Source organism: Muntiacus reevesi, chromosome 2, assembly GCF_963930625.1.
Source record: "Muntiacus reevesi chromosome 2, mMunRee1.1, whole genome shotgun sequence".
NCBI lineage: Eukaryota > Metazoa > Chordata > Mammalia > Artiodactyla > Cervidae > Muntiacus > Muntiacus reevesi.
This window is the reverse complement of record NC_089250.1, coordinates 133,868,866-133,886,138: the sequence shown is the minus strand read 5'-3', so window position 1 is coordinate 133,886,138 and position 17,273 is coordinate 133,868,866. Positions and strand designations below refer to the sequence as shown.

The window sequence follows — 17,273 nt, the reverse complement described above, 5'->3', positions numbered from 1 at the left end:
GCGGACAGGAGCGGGAAAGGCCAACGAGAAAGTGAATCTGATCCCCGACTAGGCGGAGTCCAGCTCCGGGAAACAGAAACTTCTGGAAGAGCTGAGTGGGGGCGCCCTCCCGGCCGGACTGAGGAACCGCTGTAAGAGGTTTGCGCAGCGCGGGGACGTTCCGGGTGGAATTTGCAGCTGGGCCTTGAGACTTTGGTCTTGGCTGCTCAGCTGCCTTTTTAAGTCCACGTGCCTTAGCTCTTTGCGGGGTGGTGATTATTTGTTGGATTTTTTTCTTTTTTTTTTCCCTTAGCTAAGATGACTGGAGATATTTCAGCGTTATTTTTGTTGGGTGGCACCGACGCTCTTTATAGCTTTGTGAATCCTAGGCTAAAACTCAAGTCTTTTTTTTTTTTAATGAAATTATTATTTTACTTTACAATATTGTATTGGTTTGCCATATATTGACTTGAATCCTCCATGGGTGTACATGTGTTCCCCATCCTGAACCCCCCTCCCACATCCCTCCCCATCCCATCCCTCTGGGTCTTCCCAGTGCACCAGCCCTGAGCACCCTGTCTCATGCATCGAAACTGGACTGGCGATTCCTTTCACATGGGATAATTTACATGTAAAACTCAAGTCTTGAGTCAACAAACACAGGTGCAATGCCATGCACTTGTGCCGTGATTTTCACTGGGTAAACCTAGAGAAATTTGGGGGCCAAAACGTATATATATTCAAAATTTGGTAGCTATTCCAGGTTCGCTTTGCAAAGAGGGTTTTACACCCCACTCACAATTCTATGAAAATTCCCTTCCCTTCCGTGCCCTTGACAACTGCGCTTTCTATAATAAGGTCCCATAATAATATAATAATAATCCTATTATTATAGGTCCCATCTTTGTGACGGGGTTGGCTTCCCCTGGTAGCTTAGATGGTAAAGAATCTGCCTTCAATACAGGAGACCTGGGTTCGATTCCTGGGTAGGGAGGATTCCCAGGCGAAGGGAATGGCAACTCACTCCAGTATTTTTGCCTGGAGAATCCCCATGGACAGAGGAGCCTGGAGGGCTATAGTCCATGGGGTCACCAAGAGTTGGCTATGACTGAGCCACTAACACACACACATGCAAAGATGGGGTGGTTTGGAACCTAAGCAGAAAATATCGAACGCCCATACACTGCCCCCTTCAAATTCAGTCATTTGTTCTTTCAACATGTTTACTAAACAACTGCTAAGAGCTAGACATTGTCCAAGGCCCTGTCAATATAGCAAGAAATAAAATAGACAAGGGACAAGCCCTCCCCCCTCCTCCCCCCACACACTGTCTTCTGCATTTTGTTCCTGATTATGCACAGGGTGGAGATAATTCTCAAACTTTGAGAATAAGTATTCATCATCACAGAGTTTAAAGGCACAAGTTTATCACTTTTATGCCTTGGCAAAATGCCATGCTAGTCACTTTGTTTTTCAAATGAATGGACAACAATGTACAGTTTTTTCTGTGTGTCCATTAGTTTAAATAATGCTGACTTTGGCTTTGCAAGAAAAGGGGACTTATACCTAAAACCAATTCTTGCTCCCTCAGAATTAAGTTAAGCATGGCTAACTAACAGTGTAGGTCCAGAACTGTAGTTAGTTGTGCATTTGTGATTTTGTTACACTTGTTTGGAGTTAATTTCTAGTGTGAGAGGTGAAGGTAAAGAACAAATATAATATTTTATGTCAGATTGTGCTATGGAGAAAAAGCAGAGAGAGGGTTGGTGTTTTGCTGTTATAAATATATTGGGGAGAAATGGTTTGGGGTGGGGGAAGAAGTGAGCACTGTGGATATGGGGTCAGGAAAAAGCCTTCCAGCCTGGGGGAACAGTAACTGCAAAGGCCTAGAGATGGAAGCATACTTGGCATGCACAGATGGTGTGTTGGAATGGAGAAGGCAGGGAAGAAGTCCTAAGAAATGAGGTTGGGGAGGTAATGTGGATGTGGTGGGTCTGTAGGCTATGGTAACCTTTAAGTGGGAAACCACATTTTAGAAAAAGTACTGAATGGCTTATTTGGAGGTACAAAGATATGCCCAGAATTTCCTCCTTCCTGAAGATTTAGAATATTTAATAGAACTCTGTTTGAAAAAATTTCCAGTGTGTTGATTATGTTTTTTCTTCCTTATTCCTACTTCTTTCCTTTCTTTTAGCTGTAGCTGGGTCAAGAGAGAGTCTTTGGGTTATCAAGTTTTGAATGAACAGCAACTAAACAGTAAATGATGAAAGTCAAAAGGGGAAAAAATTCCTGATTATCCTTATATTGTTTAGGATTTCAGATTCAGAAAGACTAAAACTAATCTGTAAAAATTTTAAAGGAATAAGCATTTTCAGGATTGAGGAGAAGCAAAGACCCAGCTGTTGAGTAGGTGTTGAATATCCTGAATTTATTAGATGGAACTTGAATATCAGTATTTTTTTCATAACTTGGATTGGGTGAATTCTTGGGAAAATTAGTAGTGTATTGTCTTTTGAATTTATTCTTATCAACCTGTAAAACACAGCAACGGGGGAAAAAAGAGAAATGGAACATGAAAAATGGCAACTAATAGAAAATCTGCTTGGGAAACTGAAAACTTAATAACTCTTCCAAGGTACAGATCTAAGCTGGAGTTTCTCAACCTTGGTGCTATTGACATTTGGGTTGTGGGAAGCTGTGTAGTGCATTTAAGGATGTTTAAGCAGCAATCTTGCATCTATCCTCTAGATGTCAGTAGCACCCTGTAGTTATGACAAACGAACTTAACTGCAGAGATTGCCAAACCCAACTTTTTTTTTTTTTTTTTTCCTTCAGGGGCAAAAGCCTCCTCTTCTCTCTTCCCCACAATTGAGAATCATGTAACGCCCTCTTGTATATACCTACTTTATTTGAATTAGTCTTCACAGCCTAGGCTGCAAGAGATAGAAGATGGACTTTAGATAGGAGAGGAAAAGTTGAAATCAGATCACAGAAAGTCGAGGGTGTTACTGGAGTCCAGGAGGTGGCCCAGGTGAAAGAGTTGATATCCAGGACAGTGTCAGAGAAGGCTTACTCCCTTAAGCACCGGCTCCAAAGTAGAGGTGGCTGGGTCTGACTGAGACAAGATGCAGAGCTATGGATACAGACTGAGGGTGGGAAGTTCAAGCTGGGCATGCTGTGGGGTGGAGGCTCTTAGTTCCTGTGCAGTTCCAGTTCTAGCAGCCTCAGGAGAATGGATACATTGGAGGCCAGGATGGTCCCCAAGTAGGTGGATCCTCTGGTGGTGTGTAGACCTAGACTGGGGCACCTGTAATAGTAGTGTTTGGCCTGATTTAGGGTACATAAGAGACATTCCCTGGGCACTCGGGGAATTCTAAATAAGGACAATGAATGATTGAGGTTCTGTTAGTCATTAACATGGGAGTAACAAGCTCCTGAAATTCAGCTGTCAATTTAAAGACTTCTTGGTAATGCCTGGAGATACTCATTTGTAAATTCGGCAATAGTATTTACAATCTCTTTTCCGGGATTCACTGTTTGTTTTTCTGTGCAGACATCCAGGCTGTCCCACATTTTAGTTTTACTGAACTCTCTGAAGGGCAGAGATGTCTTCCAGAGTTGGGAAAGATGGGAGAGAGAGATGGTTGTTTGGTTATCAAACACAATAAGTAAAGGTGATCTTTGAAGCTTGTCAAACACACATCACACAAACACATTGCATAATCCAGAGATTTATTTTGCCTTAGTGAGCTCTGCTTTCTGGGTACAGATGATGTATAAACAATACTGGGGAAGAGTTACCTAATCAAGAATTGACACTTATCTAATAACTATTTGATTTTCATATTTCTGACCTGGGGGAGTTGGCAGTGGGTAGACTTATTTTAGTACCTTACAGACTCCTTCCTCAAACACAAGCTCTTTAAGTCGTGTTTTTGTTAATCTAATAAACCTCTTGTTTTAGTGATGTGGAAATTGTGAAGACTGCTTCTGTGTAGCTCTCATGCATGTTCCTGATACAAACCTTACTCACTTCAGTTCCTATAGAATTTCAGTAGAAATCCAAAACCTTGTCTAGTAGTTTTGTGAATTCCCTGGGGACTTGTCTTTTCTGTGGATTTAGGTTTCCCCACCAGGAAACACAGGCATCCTCTAGAATGTGGAAAAGGTACCAAAAGAATTGTCCCCTAGGGCCTCAGAAGGAATTTGGATGTGCCAACACCTTGACTTCAGGCCAGTGAAACCCATTTCAGGCTTCTAACCTCTAGAACTATAAGATAATAAATGAGTGTGATTTTTTTTTTCCATTTATTTTTATTAGTTGGAGGCTAATTACTTTACAATATTGTAGTGGTTTTTGCCATACATTGACATGAATCAGCCATGGATTTACATGTGTTCCCCATCCCGATACCCCCTCCTGCCTCTCTCCCCATCCCATCCCTCTGGGTCTTCCCAGTGCACCAGCCCTGAGCACTTGTCTCATGCATCCAACCTGGGCTGGTGATCTGTTTCACCCTTGACATGTTTCGATGCTGTTCTCTCTGAACATCCCACCCTCACTTTCTCCCACAGAGTCCAAAAGTCTATTCTGTACATTTGTGTCTCTTTTTCTGTTTTGCGTATAGGGTTATCGTTACAAAAATATGGAACGCTTCGTGAATTTGCGTGTCATCCTTGTGCAGGGACCATGCTAATCTTCTCTTTATCGTTCCAATTTTAGTATATGTGCTGCCGAAGTGAGCACATGAGTGTGATTTTAAGCCACCCAGTTCATGGTAATTTATTAGAGAGCCACAATAGGAAATGCATATATCTTCCCCCCAAAGATGTACAAGAATGAAAAAAACAATGGCATTGTTTCCTTAACTTTCCTTTTAAAAATGTTATTTGTTGGGCATTGTCTTTTAATAAAATGTTATAATCAAAGGTGATTGTTACAGATGGTCTCTCAGACTCTTTAGCATCCTTTTCCTATTTATTCATCTGACTGAATCAGTGCTAGCAAATGACTGAATCAATAGTACTTCAAACAAAATGGCATAAAACAATAGAAATTGCTTTGAACAATTTGACAATTAATTAAATTTCAAACATCTTCATGGAGAAAACTGACCTTTAATTGACTATGTACTTGTTTTCCTGTCTGTCTCTCTCTCTAGATGGTAAGCTGCTTGAGGTTTGGGGGAAATGTCTGCTTTGTTAACTGAGGGGTAGCAGAATATGCCATCCCCAAATATGCCACCTTGTCATAAGGATTATTTTGAGCTGAAGGCAATTGAAAAGAAGCAGATATAAGAAAAACTCTCTGTTCTCCCCCATCTGCCTGAAGAAATAATGTCTCTTCTCTCTCTACCAGAAAGGACAGAAGTTAATCACCTGAGACAGCTCTAGTCCCTAATCAGCCCAGAGACACTGACAGAAAGATATATGCAACAAATCTTATAAACAAACTCTTACCTTCCATTAGTTTCCCCCAGATATTTGCCTTCATACAATTTTCTACTTAGAAATTTGAAGTTCTTTGCTTTTGCCTTATCATTTTTCTAAAAATGTATCATTTGGTTGTTAGGATGCCATGTAAGCCCACATTCTAGTCACCCGTTTGAGTTACTCATCACTGGGTACTCATGTATATGCCTGATGCATGTGTTAATAAACTTGTTTTTCTCTTGTTAATCTGTCTTTTGTCAGTTTAAAAAAAATTTTTTTTCATTTATTTTTATTAGTTGGAGGCTAATTTACCATATTGCAGTGGTTTTTGCCATACACTGACATGAATCAGCCATGGATTTACATGTGTCCCCCATCCTGAACCCCCCTCCCACCTCCCTCCCCATCCCATCCCTCTGGGTCTTCCCAGTGCACCAGCCCTGAGCACTTGTCTCATGCATCCAACCTGGGCTGGCGATCTGTTTCACACTTGATAATATACATGTTTCCATGCTGTTTTCTCAAATCATCCCACCCTCGCCTTCTCCCATAGAGTTCAAAAGTCTGTTCTGTACATCTGTGTCTCTTTTTCTGTCTTGCATATAGGATTATCATTACCATCTTTCTAAATTCCATATATATGTGTTAGTATACTATATTGGTGTTTTATCTTTCTGGCTTACTTCACTCTGTATAATGGGCTCCAGTTTCATCCATCTTATTAGAACTGATTCAAATGTATTCTTTTTAATGGTTGAGTAATATTCCATTGTGTATATGTACCACAGCTTTCTTATCCATTCGTTTTTGTCAGTTTAATTTAAGGCTCTAGCCAATGAACCTAAGATGGGTAGAGGTAAAAGAACCTTCCCTTCTCTTCTTCACCCTAGTACTTTTGGTGTCTAGCACTGAATTGAACATTGTATTTTATGTAAGTACAGTGTTTTTTTTTTTTTTTTTTTTGCTATAAATCTACTCAACAAACTTTCTTTTCCTATTATATAACATTCACAGAGAAACGGTTCTTTCTCTTCTCTCTCTCTCACACATATAGAGGCATGTATATTCTGTTTCACTATTTTATTTTATTTTTTAAAGACAATTCACTGTACACATTTTATTTACAGTTTTGTATACTGTCTTAATAGGAATGGGACCACTTTTCTACTTGAGCCAATTTTTTAACCAAAGTAAAATAACCTAAGTAATACAAAGTGTTAAAATACAGCATAAAGATACAAAAACAGACATACTAATTCTAATTAGGAATGTAATTATGATACTACATTTTTCATAATACACAATTAAGTTTAGGAAACCACACAAACATAGATCAGTGATTTGAATGAAAAGCATAAATTTGTAGCAAAGCATTGTAGTTAAGTTACAAAACAATATTACCAAAGAATGCACAAAATTAATGTTTATTCCACCTTTATGTCATATTCCTAGATTCTTCACCAATGTTACATGAGAAAGAAAAACTAAAGCAAAACAAATGAAAAACTGAAATCAGAGTCACTAATGTTATCAAGTAGGGAAACAAAATCTAGCAGCCATCAGCAAGAGTACTGCATAGATAATGCTGTAAAAAGAAACAAAAAAATTGCCAGAAAACTGCATCATACTCTTTCAAACTAGTAAAATATGCTCCCTCATACAATGGAACGTAAACAAAATCATTCTCTTGTATAGAAATGCAAGTTCTTTTTTTTCAGTATTGTAGATGGGTCAAATGTTTTTGTAATGGTTAATTCTATTAAGCTATTACAGAGTGGGCCAGGAACACATGTATGGATTCTGGGGATGATATGATGTGTACTGTAATACTTTGATTGGGATAATGGACACTCTAGCCAAAAAAAAAAGAAAAGGAAAATATGAATACAGAGTTACAAGACAAAGGCTAATGAGACTTTCTTATATCTTAGCAACATTTAGATGGAACTCAAATTTAAACGCAGCCCATTCTGCTTTTGAAGAGGCTTTTGTTCAGCCTCCAAATCTCGATTGCTTGAGGCAGTCGCCTATGAGAATACTCTAGAGAGTGTCTTCTTAAACAACAAACCAATTTTTAGTGGTGGAGCTGCTCTTAGTAGCTGTGTCTGCATGGGACTGATAACAAATCACTATCTTTGGAGGAAGTTTCCTTGTATACCCTCCCTATAGGTGTAGCAGTTTCTCCGTTTTCACATTCAGTAGTCCATATTGCTATTTTATCACCTTTCAGTTAAGTTCAGTCGCTTAGTTGTGTCCAACTCTTCGTGACGCCATGGACTGCAGCCCGCAAGGCCTCCCTGTCCATCACCAACTTGCAGAGTTTACTCAAACTCGTGTCCATGTCTTATCACCTTTAACTCTAACATTAACAGCAGCTCCACATACATCATCACTGTAGTCATCAAAAGATTCTCCAATAAGGCACAGCAGTGTCTCTAAGCCAAAAAATATCGAGGTCACTTCATCTCTGCTGTTTGTTCAGTGTAGTTGGCCATCGTCCTTATCGTTTGTTTTTCTCATCTTCCCACATAGGCTCAATACCATCCTTAAAAAGTGAGTAGTCACAGCCAGGCATTAAATTACTAAATAACTGGATATGGTTGTACAGAGCCCAAAAGTCTTCAACAGTATCAAACTTAGAGATCAATCGAAGGTTTGCTTGCCAAGTTTTGCTTATATCATTTTTAAAAAACCGGAGTGCCCATCTGTTCTGTAAAGGGTGTTTATTTAACACAGTGTTCTGGGTTAGCAACCTCACTACATTCTGTTTTCTCTTCTGTAGGTGGGGGATTGGGAGTAGGGGTGGTTTCCGGTTCCACAGTCGCCATCTTGGATAGATCTGATCGCGCAACTGCCCCTGAAGGCTGTTTCACTATTTTCTGAATACAACTAATGTTTTCTCAGATTTGAGTAATTGGTCAAAGATTACATCATTGTGGTGAGTTACATAATGTGTTTCTGAAAGTCGCAAGCAGAAAAGATGATTAGTATATATTGTGGCAGTAGTCCGTATTTCAGTGCCTAGGGGTCACAGGCACAGACATCTCCCAAGTCAGGAGCCTGCCTCAGGGCCCGCTCGTAACACTCCAGGGCTTTATTCATTTCTCCTTTTACTTTGTGGATGAACCCAAGGATACTCAAGCTTTCTATATCTGATGCATTTCTCCGGAGTTTCTTTGAAGCCAGTTTCGTCAAAGAATTGATGCTTTTATCCTTATCTATTGATGCGTTTTCTATTTTTATTGCTTTTAAATAATGGCTAATTGCATCAACTTCAGATTTTTTGTGAAATTCCAGAAATCGGCCATAGTGGAAATGTATGTGTTGCAGCATTTCGTTGTCGAGTGATTTCATGCAGAGCACTTTTTGAAAAGTCTCTTCAGCTTTTCTGTGGTCACCTGCTTCTGCGTACATTTCTGCCAGGCTTGTGTAAGCATACTCAAATGTGGGCTTTAGTTCCACAGCACGTTCGAAATGTTCTATGGCTAATGGTACTATTCTGTTGATGTTTTCTTTATCCTGTCCTTTAGGCTGACAGTTTGTAACTTTCTTTATTTCGATTATTTGTGACTTGTAGCAAAGCCCTGTCTGGTGATGCAGGAAAGCAGAGGAGGGGGTTTCCTCCAAGGCCAATTTTGAGAGCCGAAGAGCTTCATCCAGAACGCCTTTTCTTCGGTAAAACTTGGCAGCATACCGATAGACATAGGTCTTTGAGGATGCATTGGTCAGTGCTTCTTTGATGTACTTTTCTCCTTCAGCTTCTTGATCTACATCTTGAAGCTTCAGGCCAAGAAGAGCCTTAATGTATGCATCATTTGGATTTAGCCTGACAGCCTGTTTTAGGGTGTCCAGACAAAATTCGCCACTAATCTCTGGTGTTTTGTTAAAGCCATCCAGGCGATAGACAACGATTGCATACCCAGTGCTGAATTCAGGGTTTTCAGGATCCACTTCCAGAGCCTTTTCAAAGCAGACTTTGGCCCGTTCATAATTCTTTCCTCCACATTTCAGCAAGGCCCATCCTTCCTCACAGTCCATCTGAGGACACTCCATTCTATAGCTGGAGGAATTCGTAAGTTTCCTGCAGGTGTTCTTCACCTTGTCCAGGTAAATCTGGGCTTCTGCCGGTTGGCCCATATGGTAATGCAACCAGGCGTAGTTGCCCCAGGTAACCAGACTTCTCACTTCTGATTGGTTGGCATGTTCTGGCTGGGTTAAGTCTTCAGCTTCTTGTAAACTCTTCAGGGCTTCCTCATTCTGGCCATTCAGGTGTTTCACATAGGCCAGTAAGTTGTGTATTCCCACCTTGTATTTGGTGTCCAGGAATGTAATCTCCTCCAAGACCCTGTTTTCTAAATCCGGCATTTCTGTCTCTTCAATGATAAACTCCCATGTAAAGTGACATCTCAACTGTTGCAGCTTATCCTTGATCTGATCCTCATCAGCATTATAACTGTGAAAACAAAAGCAGATTTTCTTTGTTAGGTGACAAACAGCCGATGGAAATAAGCCAGGTAAAACACCTCATGTTTAGAGCCTAGCCTTGCAAAGGGCATGCCTGCTTTGATCTTCCATCGAGTTCCTGTGTTTCTAAGATCCATGTGGCCTCTGAATGCAGTTTGCTTGGCTTCATACACTGACTCCAGCACTTTCTAGGCCATGAAACTTCTCTGTGCTTCAGAGTGAAGTAAAGTGAAGTCACTCAGTCGTGTCTGACTCTTTGCGACCCCATGGACTGTACCCCAACAGACTCCTCCGTCCATGGGATTTTCCAGGTAAGAGTACTGGAGTGGGTTGCCATTTCCTTCTCCAGAGGATCTTCCCGACCCAGGGATCGAACCCAGGTCTCCTGCATTGTAGGCGGATGCTTTACCCTCTGAGCCACCAGGGAAGTCTGTGCTTCAGAACCTCCTTTGTAAAGCACAGAAGATAAACTTATCACACTGGATTTGGTGAGAATTAGTAGACCTATCTATGTAAAATAGTTAGAGCATGCATATTTCATGCTATATAAGAGTTTTCTAGTTTCCTATTGCTGTAATAGGAAAGAGGTAGAGACAAGTAAGAAACTCAGAACCTTAGGAAATATTATTGACCTTAGTCAGGACCTTAGTCTGCAGATTATGTAACAAATTAAGACTACCTAAATGTGATCATATTTTACCCATTTATTTTATTTGGATTTATCTGTGGGAGATATTTATTTGTTTATATATATTCACAGAAATTTGCAAAGATAGAACACAAGTCCAGTGTATCCTTCACCCAGTTTCTCCCAAAGATTATATTTTATGCAACTATAGTACAACGCCAAAAGTAGGAAACTGGCAGTGGTAAATATGCACACAGTTCATTTTTTATTCCTACTAGTAATGTATGCTTCCCTGGTGGCTCAAATGATAAAGAATTTGCTTGCAATACTGGGGACCCAGGTTCAGTCCTTTGATTGGGAAGATCCCCTGGAGACAGGAATGGCAATCTACTCCAGTATTCTTGCCTGGAAAATTCCATGAACAGTGGAGCCTGGTAGGCTACAGTCAGTGGGGTCACAAAGAATCAGAAACAACTGAGTAACTAACACACATACAGAGTAATGTGTGAATGATCTAGTTCTTTGTATTCTTACCAGAATTTGATATTTCTACTTTTTAAAAAAATGTTATTAGCTCTTTTAATAGACATAGTGGTAGCTCTTTGTGGTCTTAATTTGCATTTCCCTAATGACTCATGATGTTGAACATCTTTTTGTGTGTTTATTTGCCATCTATATATCCTCTTTGGTGAAATATCTCTTCATATCCTTTTCCTGTTTTCTAATGAGATTGTTTTTTATTGTTGGATTGCAAGAATTCTTTATAGATTCTAGATATGAATCATTGGTGAGGCAGGCATGTGGTTTTCAAAGATTTTCTCGCAACTTGTGACTTGTCTTTTTTTCCTTTAATAAGGTCTCTTGAAGAGCAAAAGTTTTTACTTTTTAAAAAAAATTGTTTTTATCCTGCCAAACGGCATGTGGGCTCTTGGTTTCCTGACCAGGGATCAAACCTGCACCTATTTCATTGGAAGCACGGAATCTTTTTCTTTCCTTTTTTAAAAAAAAAAATTATTTACTTTTAATTGGATGATAATTGCTTTGCAATATTATGTTGGTTTCTGCCATAGGTCAACATGAATCAGCCATGGGTATACATATGGCCCCTCCCTCTTGAGCCTCCCTCCCACCTCCCACCCCACCCTCTAGGTTGTTATAGAGTACCAGATTTGGGCTCCTTGCATCATACAGCAAATTCCCACCAGCTACCTAGTTTTTTTTTTTAATTATTTTTGAGACTTCCCTGGTGGTCCTGTGTCTAAGAATCTGAACTCCCAATGCAGGGGGCCTGGGTTTGATCACTGGTCAGGGAACTAGATCCCATATGTGGTTTGCATTCCATATCTAAAGCTCTCTCATGATACAACCAAGACCTGGTGCAGCCAACTAAATAAATTAATTAAAAATTATTTTTAATTAAAGGAAAAATTGCTTTACAATATTGTATTGGTTTCCGCTATATGTCAACATGAATCAGCCATAGGTGTATATGTATGTCCCCTCCCTCCTGAATCTCGCATCTCCCATTGCATCCCACCCCTCTATGTTGTCTGGGTCTGAGCTCCCTAGTGACACAGCAAATTCCCACTATCTGTTTTACATATGGTAATGTATATGTTTCAGTGCTACTCTCTCAATTGTAAGTGCAGAGTCTTAACCACTGGACCACCAGGGAAGTTCCCAAAGTTTCTACTTTTGATGAGGTATAATTTGTTGATTTTTTTATTTTCTCTTAATGGATCATGTGTTTGGTATCAGGTCTAGGAACTCTTCACCAGGCACTAAGTCCTGAAAGTTTTCTTCTGTGTTTTCTTCTACAAGTTCTATCATTTTACATTTATATCTGTGATCCATTTTGAGTTGCTTTTGCATAATGTATGGAGATTAGGTCAGTGGCTCATTTTTCAGCCTATGGATACCCAGTTGCTCCAGCAAGATTTGCTGAAACCTGTTCATCCTCCATTGAATTGCATTTGCAACTTTGTCAAAAATCATTTGGCTGTGCTTGTGTGGGATTATTTCTGGGCTCCTTATTCTATTCCACTGATCTCTGTGTTTATTCTTCCACCAATACCATACCATCTTGTTTACTGTATATAAACAGTCTGAAAATTGGGTAGGGTGATTCCTCTCTATTCTTTTTTTCAAAATTGTTTTTATAGTTCCTTTGCATTTCCATATAAATTTTATATTAATATTTCCTATGTCTATAAAAGTTTTGCTGGAGTTTGATAGGAATGTTTTTGTCAGTTGTGGAAAATAGACATTTTTACTATGTTAAATCTTCTAATCCATGAGTATACTGTATCTGTTTATATAGATATTCTTTGATTTCTTTCATTAGCATTTGTAGTTTTAGGCATTCAAGTCCTATGCATGTTATGTTAGGTTTACACTTAAGTACACGTATGTGTGAAGTGAGTTGGGGAGAGTGGCCTTATTACCTCTTTATGGTGGTGAAAATCCTTAACTCCACTACCCCTCTCTGTTGCCATCTCAGTGGGGAGTGGGAAGGCACCTCATAACCCCCAGGTGGGGGCTGATATCCACATTGCTTTTATGGTCTTCCCTCGCCCACTACAAAGAGAGGGGCCCTCATTACCACCCAAGTGGGGATGAAAGTCTTTGCATTCAGCTTGGCCTTCTTTGGCATCATCCATCAGGGGAGGGAGCGGGAGGGAGTCTGGATGCCCAGCTCATAGCCTGGTGAGATTAGAAGCCTTGGCTACCCACTCAACCTTCACTAGCAGAGTTTGGAATGGGGCCTCAGTTTCTGTTTGACTTTTCCTGTGGTATTTGGCTGGAGTAGCGGTTGTTTATAAATTTTTTGTTTTGCTAGGCTGTCTCCTTTTTGGGTCCTTTGGCTAGAGAGAGCAGGTTTTTCGTGGCACTTTTCTATTTATGCCTACTGGCATTTCTAGGTTTCTGGCTTCTCCAGCACTCAGTCTGGGATATATGCAGAAAAGAGGAATATCAATATACAAAAGATTGAAGTTGGACCTGTTCCTATACTGTATACAAAAGACGAATTCAAAATGTATCAAAGATCTAGATGTAACACCTAAAACTATAAAAATCTAGAAACAAAAGAGGGAAAAAAAGCTCCATAACATTGAATTTAACAACAGTTTCTTGGATATGCTAAAAACAAAGGCAACAAAAGTAAAAATAAACAAGTTGAGTTTTAGCAAAACTAAAAAGTTTTATGCATCAAAGGGCACTATCAGTAGAATGAAAAGACATCCCACAGAATGGGAGAAAATGTTTGTAAATCATGTACCTGATAAGGGATTAATATTTAGACTAATAAGCAGCTCCTACAACTCAACAGCAGAAAAACAAATAACTGATTAAAAGAATGGGCAAAGGACTTGAATAGACACTTCCCTAATGAAAATATACAGATGGCCAGTAAGTACATGAAAAGATGTTCAACATCACCAATCATTAATGAAATGCAAATCAAAACCGTAATAAAATACCTCTACACATTCATTAGGATGGCTATTATCAAAAACACAGAAAATACCAAATGTCAGTGATGTGGAGAAATTAGAACCCTTGTGCATTGCTAGGGAGAATGTAAAATGGGGCAGCTGCTGTGGAAAATGATGATTCCTCAAAAAATTAAATATAGAATTACCATATAATTCAGCAGTTCCACTTCTGGTAGATACCCAAAATAAATGAAAGCAAAGACTTGAATAGATATTTGTATACTTACAGCAGCATTATTCACAGTAGTCAAAAGGTGGGAAAAAAAAGGTGGGAGAAACCCAAGTGTCCTCCAGTGGATGAATGGATAAACAAAATGTAGTTAGTACATACAATGGAATATTATTCGGTTTTAAAATGGAAGTATATTCTGATACATGCTTCAGTATGGATGAACCTTGAAGGCTTTATATTAAGTTAAATAAGTCAGTCACAAAAGGCCATGCGTTGTATGCTTCCATATATATGAAATATCCACAATAGACAAATCTATAGAGATAGTAAGCAGATTAATGGTTACCAGGTCCTGGAATGAAGGATGAGAGGTGAGTGACTGCTCTGAGTGACAAAATTTTCTTAAACTAGATAGTGGTGAGGGTTGCACTACATTGTTGTACTAAATACTACAAAATTGAATACTTAAAATAGTTAAAACTGTAGTTCTTCCAGTAGTCATGTATGATTGTGACAGCTGGACTATAAAGAAAGCTGAGCAGCGAAGAATTGATGCTTTTGAACTGTGGTGTTGGAGAAGACTCTTGAGAGTTCCTTGGACTGCAAGGAGATCAAACCAGTCAATTGTAAAGAAAATCAGTCCTGAATATTCGTTGGAAGGACTGATGCTGAAGCTGAAACTCCAATACTTTGGCCACCTGATGCGGAGAACTGACTCATTGGAAAAGACCCTGATGCTGGGAAAGATTGAAGGCAGGAGGAGAAAGGGATAACAGAGGATGAGATGGTTGGATGGCATCACTGACTTGATGGCCATGAGTTTGAACAAGCTCCAGGAGTTGGTGATGGACAGGGAAGCCTGGCATGCTGCAGTCCTTGGGGTCGCAAAGAGTCAGACACGACTGAGCGACTAAACTGAACTGAACTGAAAATAGTTAAAGTGGTAAATTTTATCATACATGTATTTTATCACTATAAAAATTCATATTACTAGCCTGAGTAGAAATTCTGAAAATTATATATTTATATATGCATGCGTGCATGCTAAGTTGCTTCAGTTGTGTCTGACTCTTTGCAACCCCATGGACTATAGCCCACCAGGCCTCTCTATCCATGGGATTCTCCAGGCAAAAATACTGGAGTGCGTTGCCATATCCTCCTCCAGGGGATCTTCCTTTAAAATATAAAAGCTAATTACTATGCCATCTGAAATGAGCTCATGAACCACCATTGGTACCTTTTAAGAAGCATTGGTTTAAAGATTAAATAAGGTATCATTGAATAGAGACTCTGGTTCAAGTCTAGCTCTATCACTTATTATCTCTGTAGTCTTAACATTTTTTAATTTAAAAATTCATTATTGGCAAAAATAAGTATAATACGAGTACTGGCCTCATAAGTTTCTTTTTTAAATGTAATAATTTACATAATAGTTTGGAAGCCAGGCTGGCACTTGATAAGCAACCAGGACATGATATCTACTTTTCTACTATTATGATGATGATTTTTGTTGCTGTTTTCATTATTTTCATATCAGTGATAATCCACCCTTATTTGTCTCTGAACCAAAGGAGGGAGAAAGGGTTGACAATAGGTCTGTAATTATGCATTTTCTGAAACTGTTGCTCCTTCAAAGTTTCGTACACTGAAACACTGAGGGTGAATTTAATGTTTTTTTTGATCTGATAAGATCCAGGGTTCTTTGAATCAAGATTCAGTTTAGATAATACAGTTTACATTAGGCCCTTTAGCTAAGAAAGATGTGGGAGTTCTCAAGCACAGAACTCTAGCCGAGCCCAGAACTCTAGCCAAGCCCTGTGGACAGGAGACTGTCAAGGATTTGCAGACCACCTGGCTTCCCCAGAGGACAGTTGACCTGCTAATTTTAGAGCCAGTCGGATTGATAAGGCCTGACATAGGAACCCAGCAGTGCGGATGGTGAGAACAGATGCCAGCAGACAAAGGTCGTGTTCTCTAAGCAGTGAGCATCTCCTCATCCACCACAGTACTTCTCTCAAGACAGCTGAGACCCCACTGCTGTGGCTCATGCAGCTGTGTACATTCTGCTTTTTCCCTCCAGCCGAGGAGCCAGAAAGCAGCGTCTGTATCCAGATTAACTGTCCACTCCCTCCCTAGGTCAGGCAGAAGTGAGGTTGGTGGAAAATTGTTTCAGAGACTGGGATTGTTTTCTCCCTTCCTCCCTTCCCATTTCCCTCTCTTTCTTTGGGTTTTAGCATCTTCCTCAGGGAGATACTAACAAAAAAGAAAAATTGAATTGATAAAACAATTTTTGGGTATATATGAATGTGCATGTGTGTGAGTGCACACTCACATGCACATTCATTCCAAAGCATATGGTCAAATAGAGAAATAAGGAAATGGCATCACTGAGACTGAGTCTCTTGATATAAAATGGTTAACGTTTTTTCCAGAAACTTTATACAGAAAGGCAGAGAAATCCTTACCTCATGGTTGCTGTGAATTAGGCAGCAGTTGTACAAAGTTTTGTCTAGCTGAATGGTCTCCTTGGAGGTCGGTTCTGTCTGTCTTATGGATTTTCAGATAAATTTATACCCCAGGGCAGGGCTATTTAAGGGAGATGAACAGCAGCTAATGATGTAACTTGTGGGTGTGTTTTTGCTACGATAAGTTGGAAACCGAAAGTAGAAAGTGAAATTAAAGTAGGCAGAATTGCAGAAAATGAAACTTAAACAGCTGCTTTACTTTCTTTGTTCTGTTTTGAAAATGGATTGAGAGAAGGCTAGTGGAAAGCAGTTCTTTTGACATGCTGATTCTTCTCTTTGGGAAATTAGCAAGCTCTGGGAGGAAGCCCCCTCCAGATGGTGAAGGACAGGGAAGCCTGGGGTGCTACAGTCGATGGGCTCCCAAGGAGTCAGACATGACTGAGCAACTGAACAACAACAAATTCCTCTCTCAGACTTTGTAAGGCCTTTTAGAAATCCAGAGATGCCACTAATGTGGAGTCCACTGAACCTATAGCCAGAGAGTCCTGTGAGAATTGGCTCTGTGAACTTGCCAAAGTCATGCCCTCAATCTGTGCCTTTGCTCATCTGGAAACAGACATTGTTCTTTATATGGT

The 17,273-nt window shown here is 39.7% G+C and overlaps 2 protein-coding genes, 1 non-coding gene and 1 pseudogene across 4 annotated transcripts in view; 1 reads left to right on the top strand and 3 right to left on the bottom strand.

Moving 5' to 3' along the window:
- The window catches only part of LIPA (lipase A, lysosomal acid type), a 138,436-nt gene continuing 121,163 nt past the window's right edge, over positions 1-17,273 (top strand). Inside the window, exon 1 of one of the 2 annotated variants that reach the window (XM_065922885.1) lies at positions 1-131. The gene's annotated coding sequence lies outside the window, so the exon portion shown is untranslated. Of the gene's footprint in view, positions 139-17,273 lie in introns of both variants that reach the window. The other variant, XM_065922886.1, reaches the window with a different exon arrangement.
- Positions 4,620-4,726, bottom strand: LOC136162028 (U6 spliceosomal RNA). Its single transcript, XR_010661880.1, has one exon. It is a non-coding gene; the product is annotated as a U6 spliceosomal RNA (small nuclear RNA).
- LOC136159972 (eukaryotic translation initiation factor 4E-like) lies at positions 6,478-8,240 on the bottom strand (annotated as a pseudogene).
- LOC136159967 (interferon-induced protein with tetratricopeptide repeats 1-like) lies at positions 6,478-16,789 on the bottom strand. Its single transcript, XM_065922877.1, has 2 exons — positions 16,639-16,789; positions 6,478-9,865 (listed from the first exon to the last, which is right to left on the bottom strand). The coding sequence occupies exons 1-2, from the start codon at positions 16,641-16,643 to the stop codon at positions 8,434-8,436; spliced, it is 1,437 nt and encodes a 478-aa protein (XP_065778949.1). The 5' UTR covers positions 16,644-16,789; the 3' UTR covers positions 6,478-8,433.